Consider the following 14,933-nt stretch of genomic DNA (forward strand, 5'->3'; position numbering starts at 1 on the left):
GAGTCGTCCATGACTGGACCTAATGGTCAGGGGTCCCTTTACCTTTACCTTTACCTTAGTTTTCCTGCTAAATCAACATCCAGGCTAAATACTGTGAAGTATCTTTTGCAAAGGCCATGGCATAACTACATTTCGGCCCCCTTCATTTAGCCCCCCAAGTAGCCAAGGGGCTTCAGAATTCAGCGCGTTTCCCCCAAGGCTCAGAAGGCCAGATGTCAGAACAGCTGAGCCAACCTCACATCATATCACACCTTGCAAGCCCAAGGCCAGGCGGCTGGTTCAGTTGCAAGAAGTGACATTAAACACTTAAAAAACAAACAACCCATGCTTAACACAGTCCACTTAATACTTTCATTAAAAATGGATTGGAGCTGCGGCTCATGGAAAGAGATCTTTCTGGAGGGACGGAGCAGTCAAGAGGCATTTGCGGGAACAAAACAGCATTTTCTCCTGCCAACGTTCAGCTGTTTGGTTGTGTGAGCTCTTCTGAAGCTTTCGTCCTTCTCCCTGCTTCCCCCCACAAAAGGCACCCCGAGGGCCGCGGCCGAGGGCTACGAGGAAGGCCTCAAGTACCCGAAGATCAAGAGGGAGTCCCCTGCCCTGCGCAGCTTCGAAGGCGCCATCACCAAGGGGAAGCCCTACGATGGGGTCACCACCATCAAGGAGATGGGGCGCTCCATCCACGAGATCCCCAGGCAGGACCTGCTGAGCCAAGAGAGCCGCAAGACCCCAGAGATCGTCCAGGGCTCCCGGCCGATGATCGACGGCTCCATATCTCAGGTAGGCAGGTGCCAGACAGGTGTCAAAGCCCACTGGAGCAGCTGGGCATATTCACTCTGAAAAAGAAAGGAAGAGGGCGTGTTTTCTCACTGCAAGCCGAGGGCCTGCCCGAGACACCGAAGAACTACAACTCCCATCAGCCCCAGCAGGCACAGGGTGATGGGAGTTGTAGTTCAGCAACATCTGGAGGGGAAAAGCTTCCCCGTGCCTGGTTTAGATCATTATTTGATTACTTGCCCTAAACGGCCTCGGTCCTATACACCTGAAGGAGCATCTCCACCCCCATCGTTCAGCCCGGACCCTGAGGTCCAGCTCTAACTGGGGGGTGTATTTTATCTTGTTTTGTGTATCTCGCTACATAATGGCAACAGAAATAAAGAAACGGTAAATGACTTGTAGGGACGTGGGTGGCGCTTTGGGTTAAGCCACAGAGCCTAGGGCTTGCCGATCAGAAGGTCAATGGTTTGAATCCCCACGATGGGGTGAGCTCCCGTTGCTTGGTCCCAGCTCCTGCCAACCTAGCAGTTCAAAAGCACATCAAAGTGCAAGTAGATAAATAGGTACCACTCCGGCGGGAAGGTAAACGGCGTTTCCATGTGCTGCTCTGGTTCGCCAGAAGCGACTTAGTCATGCTGGCCATGTGACCCAGAAGCTGTACGCCGGCTCCCTCGGCCAATAAAGCGAGATGAGCGCCACAACCCCAGAATCGGCCACGACTGGACCTAATGGTCAGGGGTCCCTTTACCGTTACCTTTTAAAAGACTTGTATGGAAAAGAATTGGGGTGGGGGGGAAACGTGTGCGTCTGTGGGGTTTCTGAGGTGACTTCCCATAGCTGTGGACCCACCGAGGCCTAGCTGACACTGCGGCCCCCCGTCCTCTTCCCTCCTCCAGGGGACGCCCATCAAATACGAGAGCGGCTCTGGCCAGTCAGCCATCAAGCACAACGTCAAGTCCTTGATCACCGGCCCGAGCAAACTCCCTCGCGGGATGCCTCCGCTGGAGCTGGTGACGGAGACCGTGAAGGCGTCCGAGCGAGGGAAGTACGAGGAGGCCAAGTCCTCCGGGGAGGTCCGCCAGCGCCACACAGTGGTCAGCTCCGGGACCTCGGTCCTCCGCTCGACCCTCCACGAGGCCCCCAAGTCGCAAGTGAGCCCCGGGATCTACGAGGACGCCAACGCCAGGAGGACGCCCGTGAGCTACCAGAGCATGTCTAGGAGTTCCCCCATGATGAACAGGGTGTCGGAAGGTGAGTTTCCCTCGGGGGACCCCCGGCCTGAGGGCTGGTGGGAGTTGAAGCCTAAACTGCAGCCGGGGATGGGAGGAGCAACTGACCATTAGGGGACTCTCCGGCCAATAGTCAAAGGTAGCACAGCTGCTTCTGCAGGTCTCGGTACCTGAGCCCACCAATCCAGGGCAAACTTGGCCCTCCAGATGTTTTTTGGGACTACAACTCCCATGATCCCTAGCTATCAGGACCAGTGGTCAGGGATGATGGGAATTGTAGTCCCAAAACATCTGGAGGGCCAAGTTTGCCTCTGCTTGGTCTAGGCAGGTATTCCCAGGTTCCTGCTCTCTGGAGCAGCTGCAGCAACTGGGGACCACTCTCCCCCCACCAGTTTATGTGCCTTCCCACCGTTCTTCTGCATCCAACCGGTCCTTGACAATTACCCACCATGAATTTATCTCCTCCTCTTTTAAAGTCATCCAACTTGGTGGCCAGTGGCTACTGCTCGTGGTAGAGCTTCTGTTCTGCATGCTGAAGGTCCCAGGTTCATTCCTCAGCAGGGTGAGAGCCTTGTTTGAAACCCTAGAGAGCTGCCAGTCAGTGTGGGCAGTCCTGAGCCAAATGGCCCAGTGATCCAACCCAGTGCTCCTATTTAAGCCAGCCCTTCATTCGGAACTGTGAAGACTGGGATCTCATTTAGGGAAAGAGCTGCAGCTGCCAGTCAGTGTAGTGAACACTTAAGTCAGATCCGACTGTGGAAAGCACTCGCACACATGTTCCTTAGGTCCAAAACACCTACGTTTTGAAATATTTCATTCTTAGCACCGTTCCTAACTCTGGCTTTTCATTTGCACCCGGCGCCTCTTCAGGGAAGTCCTCCAACCACGAGAGGAAGTCCACCCTGACGCCAACGCAGAGGGAGAGCATCCCGGCAAAATCCCCCGTCCCCGGGGTGGATCCCGTCGTAACTCACAGCCCCTTCGACCCCCACCACCGAGGGGCTACTCCGGAGGTCTACAGGAGCCACCTCCCATCACACTTGGACCCAGCCATGCAGTTCCACAGGGCGCTGGATCCCAGTACGTCCAGTCCTTTTTGAGCTACTTATTGATTTCATTTTTCTGTCTTCATTTTATCAATCTACCGTATTTTTCGCTCCATAAGACACACTTTTTTCTTCCTAAAAAGTAAGGGGAAATGTCTGTGCGTCTTATGGAGCGAACGTGTGGTCCCTAGAGTCAAATTGCCCAGGGGCGAAAAGCCGATCATGCCTTCTTTTTTTTTTGAAAGAGGGAAGTGGGTGTTTAAACAAAGCCCCTGATCGGCAAGCGATCAGGGAGGGAGATAAGGGATGCTAGCAATAAAGGAGGCTGCCTGGGAGGGGGGGAGGTAAAGACAGTGAACTTGCAAGGAGAGGAGACAGGAAGACTAAAGCAATGAGGAGAGAAATTAGAAGAAAAGGAGGAGCAAAAAACTGCTGCAGCTAAGGAAAAGACACTAAGGCAAACAAGAGGGAAGGGAGTGTTGAAAGGAAGCAGGTGATCGGTAAGCGATCGGGAGGGAGATAAGGGACGGTGGAGATACAGGAGGCTGCCTGGGAGGGGTGAGGTAAAAGCCCATGGATCCTCAGGATTTTTACATTGGGTCACCCCAAATTCACCATCAGATCACATAGCACGTCCATGGCTATATCCTGCACCCCAAAAATGATGCACCCACTTGTTGCGTGGGACCGCAATGGCACAAAAACATAATTACAAAGTATGGCTCTGCATGGATCCTCAGGATTTTTGTATTGGGTCACCCCAAATTTCACATCCATCTCTTGCATCTGCTTTGCTTTCTTGGCCTTTAAGGCAGTGGTTCAGGAGCTTTTCTTTCAGGTCAAAGGCCAGGTCCCAGTCTGAAACACCCTCCCCAACCCCTTTTGACAGGTGGGTAGGGCCACAGTCACCTGACATCAAGTGACACCAGGTGATTCATATTTGAAGCTGTAACAAAGACAAATCCCCTGTGTTGCAATACAGAAAAATCTGCTCAAATCCAACCACAACACATGGCTAATAATATATTATAATTAGTTAGATCATAATCCAGAATTTACAAATCTTAAGCATTTACAAATAATGTATGTATAAGTCCATAAACAAGAAATGGTAAGCGCAATGAATTGCTGCCAGGGAACCCCACGACGAAGTTAGGATGCCTTTCAATAGATAATGTCCAACATTGCAGTGATAGATGCTCCAAGGTGTAGAATGCAGCAACGAACAGCAAATGAAACGGGAACAGTACAGAACAGTGTTAGATTCAGGTAAGTAGCCATGTTGGTCTGATGCAGTCGAAATAAAAAAAATAAAATTGTCCAGTAGCACCTTACAGACCAACTAAGTTTGTTCTGGAATAAGCTTTTGTGTGCATGCGTTGGTCTATTATCATTCTATGTACCTGAATGGACAATTCATTTGGAATTTATTCGCTGATGAAGATTCATCCTTGAAACAGTTGACTTATCCCGGAAACACTGTTCTTGTTTTGTTTGCTGTTCATTGCGGCATCCTACCTTCGCCGTGGTGTTCCCTGACCGCAATTTATTACGCTTAACATTTTTCATATTTGAAGCTGGCAGCTCAGTGCTGTGGATGGGCAGATTCTGCCTTTTTTCCTCCAGAAAGTGGTGCAGATGGTTCCCTCTGCCCCCCGGCCCAGCTCCCCCATCTAATTATTATCTTCACAACCACCCTGTGAGGCAGGCTAGGCTGGTCAGTGGCATCCGGCCAGTGTGAATTTGCTGACGGAGTTGGGATCTGAACCTGCGGGGCCCTGCAATGCAGACTCAAACCTTCCCTTTTTAAAACAATCCCTTTCTCCCTTCTCTGCCTGCCCAGCCGCTGCCTACATGTTCCAGAGGCAACTTTCGCCCACCCCAGGCTACCCGAGCCAGTACCAGCTCTATGCCATGGAGAACACGCGGCAGACCATTCTCAACGACTACATCACCTCCCAGCAGATGCAAGTCAACCTGCGGCCCGACCTCACCAGGGGGCTCTCTCCCCGGGAGCAGACCTTGGCCCTCCCCTACGCGGGAGCCAGAGGTGAGTCTGCTTCCTCTGGGGTGGATAACCGGTGGCAGCTTCTCGCACACCCTGCCTCTTTCCCAGCCTGCAACTTTCAACGCCTCTAGGTTTAGTACGTAGGGCTTGTTTGTTTTTAAGCAGGTTGAGGGGTCCAGTACAGTGGTAGCTCGCAAGACGAATAATAATAATAATAATAATAAATTTTATTTATATCCCGCCCTCCCCAGCCGAAGCCGGGCTCAGGGCGGCTAACAACACTAAAACAATACAACATTATAAAACATTATAAAAATGAGTTAAAAACAAAATTAATGGCAACCATAAGCTAAAGTCTTGAAAAGATTGCCAAAGGAGGGAGTCAGGCTGCGCCCTAACAAAAGGCCAGGTGGAACAGCTCTGTCTTGCAGGCCCTGCGGAAAGATGTCAAGTCCTGCAGGGCCCTTGTCTCTTGTGACAGAGCGTTCCACCAGGTTGGAGCCGCAGCCGAAAAAGCCCTGGCTCTGGTTGAGGCCAGCCTAACCTCTCTGTGGCTTGGGACCTTCAAGGTGTTTTTATTTGAAGACCGTAGGTTCCTCTGTGGGGCATACCAGGAGAGGCGGTCCCGTAGGTACGAGGGCCCTAGGCCGTATAGGGCTTTGAAGGTTAAAACCAGCACCTTAAACCTGATCCTGTACTCCACCGGGAGCCAGTGCAGCTTGTATAGCACCGGATGAATGTGATCTCTAAGCGAAGACCCCGTAAGGAGTCTCGCTGCGGCATTCTGCACCCGTTGGAGTTTCTGGGTCAGTCTCAAGGGCAGCCCCACGTAGAGCGAGTTACAATAATCCAGTCTGGAGGTGACCGTCGCGTGGATCACAGTGGCTAGGTCAGGGCGAGAGAGGTAAGGAGCCAACTGCTTAGCTTGGCGGAGATGAAAAAATGCCGCCTTTGTTATAGCTGCAATCTGCGCCTCCATAGAGAGGGAGGTATCGAAGATTACACCCAAACTCTTAACGGATGGTGCTGGCACTAATTGCACCCCCGCAAGAGATGGGAGTTGCCCCCTCAGTCCCAAGTCGTCCCGTCCCAGCCAGAGGACCTCTGTCTTCGAAGGATTTAACTTCAACCGGCTCCCACGAAACCATCCAGCCACAGCCTCCAAGCATCTGATCAGTGTGTCTGGGGCCGAGTCCGGGTGGCCGTCCATCAACAGATAGAGTTGGGTGTCATCAGCATACTGATGGCAGCCCAGCCCAAAACTCCGGACAAGCTGGGCGAGGGGGCGCATAAAGATGTTAAAAAGCATCGGGGAGAGTATTGCACCCTGGGGCACACCACACACCAAGGAGTGGCAAGGAATGCCTCGAAAGACGAAAAACTCACAAAACGAAAGAGTTTTTCGTTTTTTGAGTTGCTTCGCAAGACGGATTTCCCTATGGGCTTGCTTCACAAGACGGAAACGTCTTGCAAGTTTGTTTCCTTTGTCTTGCAAGTTTGTTTCCTTTGTCTTGCAAGTTTGTTTCCTTTTTCTTAAAATCGTGCATTCACTTCGAGGAGCAACTCATAGCACGCGGTGTGGTAGCCTTTTTTGAGGTTTTTGAAGACTTTGGTGATTTTTGAAGCTTTTCCAAAGTCCGTGCTTCACAAGACGAAAAAATCGCAAGACGAAAAAACTCGCGGAACGAATTAATTTCGTCTTGCGAGGCACCACTGTATCAGGGGAGATGTGGTGGCAAATGGGTTCGGCGCACCCATTCTTTAAAAACAGAGGCTTTAAAGCAGGGTGGTTGGGAATCTTCGGCCTTTGGGCCAAATCCGGCTCGCCATTTGACCTCTGTGAGGCTGTTTGGGGCAAGCCACACCCGCCTGCCCCACACCTTGGGTTCCGTGTGACGTCAGGGGCGAGAGTGGGAGTGGTTTAAAGGCCAGCCCCTCCCTACAGGGAACTCTGGGAATTGTAGCTCTTCGAGGGGGGAATCGGGATCTCCTAGTGACTCTTGGCACCCTTAATAAACCATGGCTCCCAGAATTCTTTGCGGGGGGAGCCATGACTGTTTAACGTGGTATCGTAGCGCTTATGCGGTCAGAGTCCTTGTTCTTCAACTGATGGGTCACGGCCTGATTGACGCGGCAGCGGCAGCCCCATCCTACAAATAAATGCTTTTTGAAAATTAACAAATGGGTCCCCAAAATGCATATTTGGGTTAAAGGTGGGTCCCCGGTCCAAAACGGCTCGAAGACTGCTGGCCTGAGTGATCTTGTGCATATCTCCATTATGTCTCCCCCCCTTTTTAATTAGGGATCATTGACCTGAACACCATGGCACCCACCATCTTGGTGCCCCACCCAGGAGGGCCCAGCACCCCCCCGATGGACAGGATCACCTACATCCCTGGGACTCAGCTAGCGTTCCCCACCAGGCCTTACAACCCTCCTTCCATGTCTCCAGGTGAGAGCTGCCTCCCCGCTAGGTGGGGAGAGCAGGGTGCACGCCCCCCCTTCCCCAAAACAACAGTGGGCCACTGAACCTTCCGCCCTGGTGGGGAAGGCAACCCATGGCTTCTGTCGCCCTTTGGCCACTACCACCATCCTGGAGTTCCAAGCAGGCTGTTGCCACACCCAGCGTCATCAGTCAGATTCTCAATCTTTTTTGGGGGGGGTATGCAAAACCTAGCGGCAGCACCCACCTTTGATGTCTTCTGTGCCAGTGCCCACCCCCCCTCCCTGCTTTGGTGGATGCTTCCAGGCCATCCATCCTCTCCCCACACTGCCTTAAGGGCCACCAACCAGCTGTGAAGTTAATGGTGCGATTACACTTAACATACAAGGTTTGGGGCTTTTGTAGCATGTCACGTAACTCTTTACTATTACAGTGGAACCTCAGTTTTCGAACGTAATCTGTTCCAGAAGACCGTTCGACTTCCTAAACGTTAAAAAAACGAGGCTGGCTGCAAAGCCAATGGATAAAAAAAATGAAAAACGCACCCCGGAAGCCGTTCGACTTCTGAGGCACGTTTGAAAACGGAAGCAATTGCTTCCGGGTTTTTGGCGTTTGGGTTCCGAATTGTTTAGCTTCCGAGACTCTCAAAAACCGAGGTTCCACTGTATTTACTTATTTCATAAAATGTATGTGCTGCTTTGTTGTTTTCAAAAAGACCTAAAGCAAGCCTCAAAGCAGTTTATATTAACAGGATAGGTGGGGGCACAGCTTTTAACACTCCTGCTGCAGAGAGTCTGACAAAAATCCCTCTGAGATTCCTGCATTGCAGGGGCTGGATTAGTTCGCCCTTAGGGTCTCTAGCTGCTTTTGGCATTCTTAGGGGAGCTTCAAACCAGGAGTGTCTTTTTTAGATAAATCCACATGCTCTTTCCACTGACTTCCGCCAGCTTTTATCAGATGGCATCCCTTACCTGCCCTGTTAGGTTTTTTTCTAGCAGTAGGAACATGAGGGGCGGGGGGAACCCTAGATGTCAGGAGGACTTAACAATTTCTTGCGGACTCTGGCACCCTCTCCAAACTACAATTCCCAGGATTCCTTGTGGGGAGCCATGATGGCAACGAAACCCCTGCAAGCTGCGTCGTGTCGCCTGGCCTTGTTACGCAAACGGACCCTCTTGTCTTGTTTCCCCACCCACATTTCTCCTTTTCCATCCTCACCAGGGCACCCTTCGCACCTGGCAGCCTCCGCCGCAGCCAACGCTGAGAGGGAGAGGGAGCGTGAGAGGGAAAAGGAGCGGGAACGGGAGCGCGAGAGGGAGAGGGAGCGTGAGAGGGAGCGAGAGAGAGAGAGGGAGCGGATAGCCGCCGTTCCCAGCGAGCTCTACCTGCGCCCAGGTGAGTGCCCAGAATGCCTTCTCCAGCTGCTGCTGCTGCTGCTGCTGCCTCCTCCTCTTTGATACCTCAGAGCCTAAAGCGATTGTGTGTGTGTGTGTGAAATCTTTAATTTTCTAGTGGGAGGGAGTTCCTCTGTCACTAGGAGGCAGGTGGTTTAAAGAAAGCTTTAGCTAGGGCTTCTGATTGGTACAGGCGCCCCGGAAACAATAGCCGGCAGTCACATCAGACGTCCGGCTTCCGAAAAACGTTCAGAAACCGGAACACACACTTCCGGGTTTTCGACGTTTGGGAACCAAGATACCACTGTACAGCTCCCAGAATCCTTTGGGAGAAGCCACAAAAGTGGTACCGCAGTGCTTCAAAGTACAGCGTGGATGTGGCTCTTGAAGCAGTGGCTCAGACTCAGACTCTTCAAACCTCCTGGTTCTTTTCTGCTACTGCCGGGTGGGACGTTGCTTCATTTCTGATATTTGATACATTCTTCAGGCGCTGAGCAGCCAGGAAGGCCAGGAAGCCACGGCTACGTCCGCTCGCCATCCCCGTCGGTCCGCAGCCAGGAGAGCGTCATGCAGCAGCGGCCGAGCATCTTCCAGGGATCAAACGGGACGAGTGTCATCACCCCACTGGACCCCTCCGCACAGCTGCGCATCATGTACGTTCGTTTTAATTCTTTTGTGCAGCCGGGATCCTGTTTGCCTGTGACTGACACTCCCCGTGGTTTAAGCAAAGTTGCATCAGGCACTCCTGAGGCGGGACGGTTGCTCTGTGCAAACAGGGACGCACTCGGTCTTCTCTTAAAGCAGTTCCCCAAAGTTGAGTCTCCAGCTGTTTTTAGACTACAACTCCCATCATCCCTAGCTATCAGGACCAGTGGTCAGGGATGATGGGAATTGTAGTCCAAAAGCAGCTAGAGTTTGGGGAAACACTGTCTTAAAGGGATACATCTGTCCTCAAAGCCCAAGTTGCACAATGCTTGTAAAAAAGTGTGTTAATTCCTTATGGCTGATAGAGCTTGGAGACGGGGTTATTGTAAGGAATGGCTGCAGGAGAAGACCAACCGCCTTTCAAATCTTTCAAAGGGCTGCCAGGAGGAAGACTGGGGGAACCTGTTCCTCAAAATTGGAGGGCATAAGATTCTATTGAAACGTTAGGAAAAGATTTCTGACGGGAAGAGCTTTTTAGCCGTGAAACAGTCAGCAGACTCTCCTTCACAGGAGATCTTTGAAACAGAGGCTGGAGAGAAGGAATCTCTCAAGGGGGGGGGGCAGTTGCAAGACTTACCTTTGCTGAAGCAGGGGGTCAGATTGGATGGCCTCTATGGTCCCTTCCAACTCAATGAGTTGCACCCAGCAGTAGTTGGGCTCAGAGTCAGCCCGCTGTAATGAATGGATGTTGTGTTCTGAAGGCAAAGGAAGGACTGGACCCTGATTAATACAATAGACACGAGGCTTGACCAGCAAGACCCTGGGAGAAAGTGTGCTTGCCACTCCCTGGCCCAGGCCGTTTTTATTCACAAAAGAACTTTAACACAGCGTTTGTAAGAACCAGTAAGATTTCCTCTGAGCATTTCAAGAAATCCCCACGTGGGGACAAAGTCAGATCAGAGGAAGCCTCTTAACTACAAAGAACTATTTCCTATTTGAGCATGCATACATGTTGCGGCTAAGTAAAGAGGAACCAAGGAGGAATGCATTTAGCAAACCCTGGAGGTCATAAAAGGACAGACAGGCATTTTACCACCTCCATGTGAACTCTGTTCCTGGCCCTAAGATCTACTTAAAGATTAACAATAGCTGCATCAAAGCTACCTCCTTCAAAGCTATCTCTTTATTTTTATGTACCCAGGGTGCCTGGTGAAGCAACTGGTCTGTGCATGACTGTCAGGCATAGAGAAAAGGGACAGAGATGCAGAGGCTTGTGGGATTGATCAGAAATCATGTCAGTGACTCAAACCCAGTCAAAGCGATGCTTTCCCCGCTGACACAATGGCTTGCTTCATTTTTCATAGATACGGTTAAGTTGGTGAAACTTAGCTGGATGCAACCCTATGAGTCTGTGCCAACAGTTGACGATAGTGCAACTCTTGCTGTATAACTCAAAATGTCCTAAGGTGTTACCGCCTTCTTTTTGTTCCGAACAACAGGCAGATCCCCCCTGGCACTCCCACCATCACCCAGGCCTTGCCCACCTCCCGCTACAACACGGCCGCCGACGCTCTGGCCGCCCTCGTGGATGCTGCTGCTTCCGCTCCCCAGATGGAGGTGGCCAAGTCTAAAGAGGGCGGCAAGCACGACGGGGGCCGCATTGAGGAGAACCCGGGGCGCAGATCGGTCGTGAGCGAGCAGCAGCAGCAGCAGCAGATGGAGCAGAAGGCGATGGAGGCAGAGAAGAGGGGGCCCCCAGGCCTGTACCCCTCGTCCTCGTCGAGCTACTCCTCCTCGGGGAAATCCCAGCCTTCCTCGTCCATCTACTCGGACGCCGGGAAGGACAAGGGCCCGCCTTCCATATCCAAGTATGAGGAGGAGCTTCGGACACGTGGCAAGACCACCATCACGGCGGCCAACTTTATCGACGTGATCATCACCCGACAGATCGCCTCCGACAAGGACGCCCGCGATCGCGGCTCCCAGAGCTCAGATTCCTCCAGCAGCCGTATGTCTTCGTAGTTTTCCTTTGGCCTCCTTAGCCTGGCTACAGGTTTGGCCCTTTTAGGTGCAGGGCAGTAGTATCAGTGTTTGAAAAAGAATAGGTTCTGACCTCCTTTTTACTCCTAATCCTCAGACCTTAGTTGGCCTAATCCTCAGACCTTAGTTGGCACAAAAGAGTCTTTGAGAAAGAGTATTCTTGCAGAGTATTGCTGCTTTTATTCTTAAAAAGTCTTCTTCAACCACGACTGACAGCTTTTACACGCACCAAACGCAACCAGCTTTCTACCATCCAACCAACCCACACCAAACACTAACATTGACCACTCTATATATACAGGTACAATTTGGTGAAAGGTTGCATGAGTCATTGTAGGCCGCTGACTCATGCTGACAGTTCTTTTAGCATTAAAGAAACAGCAGCCAATTTTTAGCCATGACAAGTGGTTCTCAAACTTTTATGGCCCTCAAACCCACCCCCAACTCCCCCTCCTCTTTACAAAGTATTATTCAGGGTCGCAGTTTCCCTCTTGGACTACTCCAATGCGCTCTACTTGGGGTTACCTTTGAAGGTGGCTTGGAAACTACAACTAATCCAGAACGCAGCTGCTAGGCTGGTGACTGGGAGTGGCCACCGAGACCACATAACACCAGTCCTAAAGGATTTATGTTGGCTCCCAGTACACTTCAATTCAAAGTGTTGGTGCTGACCTTTAAAGCCCTAAACGGCCTCGGCCCAGTATCACTGAAGGAGCATCTCCACCCCCATTGCTCATCTGAGATCCAGCTCCAAGGGCCTTCTGGTGGTTCCCTCACTGTGAGAAGCGAGATTGCAGGGAACTAGGCAGAGGGCCTTCTCGGTAGTGGCGTCCGCCTTGTGCAACGCCCTCCCATCAGGTGTTAAACGAAACTGTCCCAAAAGGGGTTCAGCAAAATGTACTTTGTAAACCCCTTTTTAGAAGAGAGGCTTTCAAACATGGATGGATGAAAATGTTAATCGGGGATCCCCAAGCTGTTTTGGGGTTGGGGGGCTGAGGACACCTATGGAAATCTAAGGAACGGTCTAAAGCAGCACAAAATACCCATTTTACAGAATTAAAACAAGTGGGTGCTCAAATCTTCTCTCTGTCAACAACAGACGAAACACCTGCACACATAACCTTAAACAGACGGAAAACAGGACTCCTCTCTAAAATATTTAGAATCATAGAATCATAGAATCATAGAGTTGGAAGAGACCACAAGGGCCATCGAGTCCAACCCCCTGCCAAGCAGGAAACACCATCAGAGCACTCCTGACATATGGTTGTCAAGCCTCTGCTTAAAGACCTCCAAAGAAGGAGACTCCACCACACTCCTTGGCAGCAAATTCCACTGTCGAACAGCTCTTACTGTCAGGAAGTTCTTCCTAATGTTTAGGTGGAATCTTCTTTCTTGTAGTTTGGAGCCATTGCTCCGTGTCCGCTTCTCTGGAGCAGCAGAAAACAACCTTTCTCCCTCCTCTATGTGACATCCTTTTATATATTTGAACATGGCTATCATATCACCCCTTAACCTCCTCTTCTCCAGGCTAAACATGCCCAGCTCCCTTAGCCGTTCCTCATAAGGCATCGTTTCCAGGCCTTTGACCATTTTGGTTGCCCTCCTCTGGACACTTTCCAGTTTGTCAGTGTCCTTCTTGAACTGTGGTGCCCAGAACTGGGGGAGGGGCCTATAGTGTTTTCCCCAAAGGCAGGATATCCACCTGCACCCCTATTTATACGGGTTTTCCTGGGAAACAAAGTCAGCCATCTCTCATCCAAAGTGTGAATCACACTTCTACACCAGCAGACCTAATACTACCAGAGGCAGGTCAGGGTTGGGCCTTACGAATAACCTCTGCCTCTCTCTCTCTTCCTCGATCCATGTAGTTTCCTCCTCCCACCGCTACGAGCCCCCCCGAGACGCCATCGAGGTGATCAGCCCCGCAAACTCGCCGGTCCCTCCCCAGGAAAAGATGCTGCCTTATCAACAGGAAGCCCCCAAAATGAGCCAGGCAGAACGTAAGTTCTCACTGTGCGGGATTGGGGCAGCCTCTCGACTTGCATCTTCGCGCAGGGAGGGCGAATCGGGTGCAGACGATTTTTTTGATTCATTTATTCAGAGTCGTAGGTCACAAACAGCAAATGACGAATCTTAAAACCGAATAGAGTCGCAGGCCAAAATGCATACATATGTAGGGGCGGAACAAGCTTGCAAGTAATTCGCAATTAAGAGTCGCGTATCTCTTTTTGCAGTGCGGAAAGAGAACCTTGCAACCCTGTAGCTGAAGCGTTTCTTATCAAGTCCCACCGAGCGCCATTGGGACGTTCTGCTGATTTTATGAGTGATCTTTTCTGAGGGCAAATGAGTTCCTCTCCCGGTTACCTACGTCAGGGCTGATGGGATGTGGAGGCCGCGAAGCGCCATAGAGGACCACAGGCTCCCCACCTTCCTGCGTTGTGAATCTCTTCTTCTTCTCTAACTAGGAGACTGCAGCCGTCAGTATGAGGGGTCAATCCACTCCTACAGGCAGCAGCAAGATTCTCCATCGCCGCAGCAACAGCAGCAGCAACAGCAGCAGCCTCCTCCTCCACCGCCACCTGCGCAGGGCGAAGGGTTGGGGCCCGTGCCACGAACACACCGCCTGATCACCCTGGCCGATCACATCTGTGTAGGTTTGCCTACTTGTGCACCTCTGTAGGAAACTCCCCCGATGCTTACATCTGAGGAAGGCATCCCCAAACTCAGCCCTCCAGATGTTTTGGGACTACAACTCCCATCATCCCTAGCTAACAGGACCAGTGGTCAGGGATGATGGGAATTGTAGTCCCAAAACAGCTGGAGGGCTGAGTTTGGGGGTGCCTGATTTGAGGTTTACCCCCAGATTCTCACCACTGCTTATAGGAACTCGCATGGTTGCCTATATACTTGTAGTGTCTAATACGGTCCATTTCTAGTTGCAGTTCATCAAATTTGTACAGCGCTTGATTGAAAAAACAAACAAACCTTCAAAGAGGTGTACAATAAAGGATAAAGCAAAAATGATCCATAAGAAAAACTAACAAGCGTAATTCAAGACTTTCGAAAAGTAACAACCGACTAAAATTAAAATGCACACCAGCTTTCTAAGCACCTGGATAGGCTTGTCTAAGCAAAAAAAAATTCAGCAGGAAGGGTAAAGTGACGGTACCTGCATAATTTCAATAGGCAGGGAGTTCCAAAGTGTAGGCGCTGTCATGCTAAAATACTGATTTCTTACTATTGCAGAATGGGTATAATGTAGCCTGACCTGCTGATCGAAGCGGTTGAGTGGGTGTAGATGTGATCTTGTAGGGAAACTGGTCCCCAGTTGCAAAGGGCTTTATCTAC

The 14,933-nt window shown here is 51.1% G+C and overlaps 1 protein-coding gene across 5 annotated transcripts in view; it reads left to right on the forward strand.

Annotated features, from left to right (window-relative positions):
- The window catches only part of NCOR1 (nuclear receptor corepressor 1), a 110,863-nt gene that overhangs the window by 83,893 nt on the left and 12,037 nt on the right, over window positions 1-14,933 (forward strand). For 4 of the 5 annotated variants that reach the window (XM_081844031.1, XM_081844029.1, XM_081844032.1 and 1 more), the window contains exons 32-41: window positions 527-780; window positions 1,674-2,028; window positions 2,877-3,086; window positions 4,896-5,102; window positions 7,363-7,512; window positions 8,725-8,898; window positions 9,385-9,550; window positions 11,042-11,550; window positions 13,454-13,585; window positions 14,051-14,235. In XM_081844031.1, coding sequence (XP_081700157.1) covers window positions 527-780; window positions 1,674-2,028; window positions 2,877-3,086; window positions 4,896-5,102; window positions 7,363-7,512; window positions 8,725-8,898; window positions 9,385-9,550; window positions 11,042-11,550; window positions 13,454-13,585; window positions 14,051-14,235 — 2,342 coding nt within the window. The remainder of the gene's footprint in view (window positions 1-526; window positions 781-1,673; window positions 2,029-2,876; window positions 3,087-4,895; window positions 5,103-7,362; window positions 7,513-8,724; window positions 8,899-9,384; window positions 9,551-11,041; window positions 11,551-13,453; window positions 13,586-14,050; window positions 14,236-14,933) is intronic. The other variant, XM_081844033.1, reaches the window with a different exon arrangement.

This window comes from Podarcis erhardii, assembly GCF_964252035.2.
Source record: "Podarcis erhardii genome assembly, chromosome: 16".
Taxonomy (NCBI): domain Eukaryota; kingdom Metazoa; phylum Chordata; class Lepidosauria; order Squamata; family Lacertidae; genus Podarcis; species Podarcis erhardii.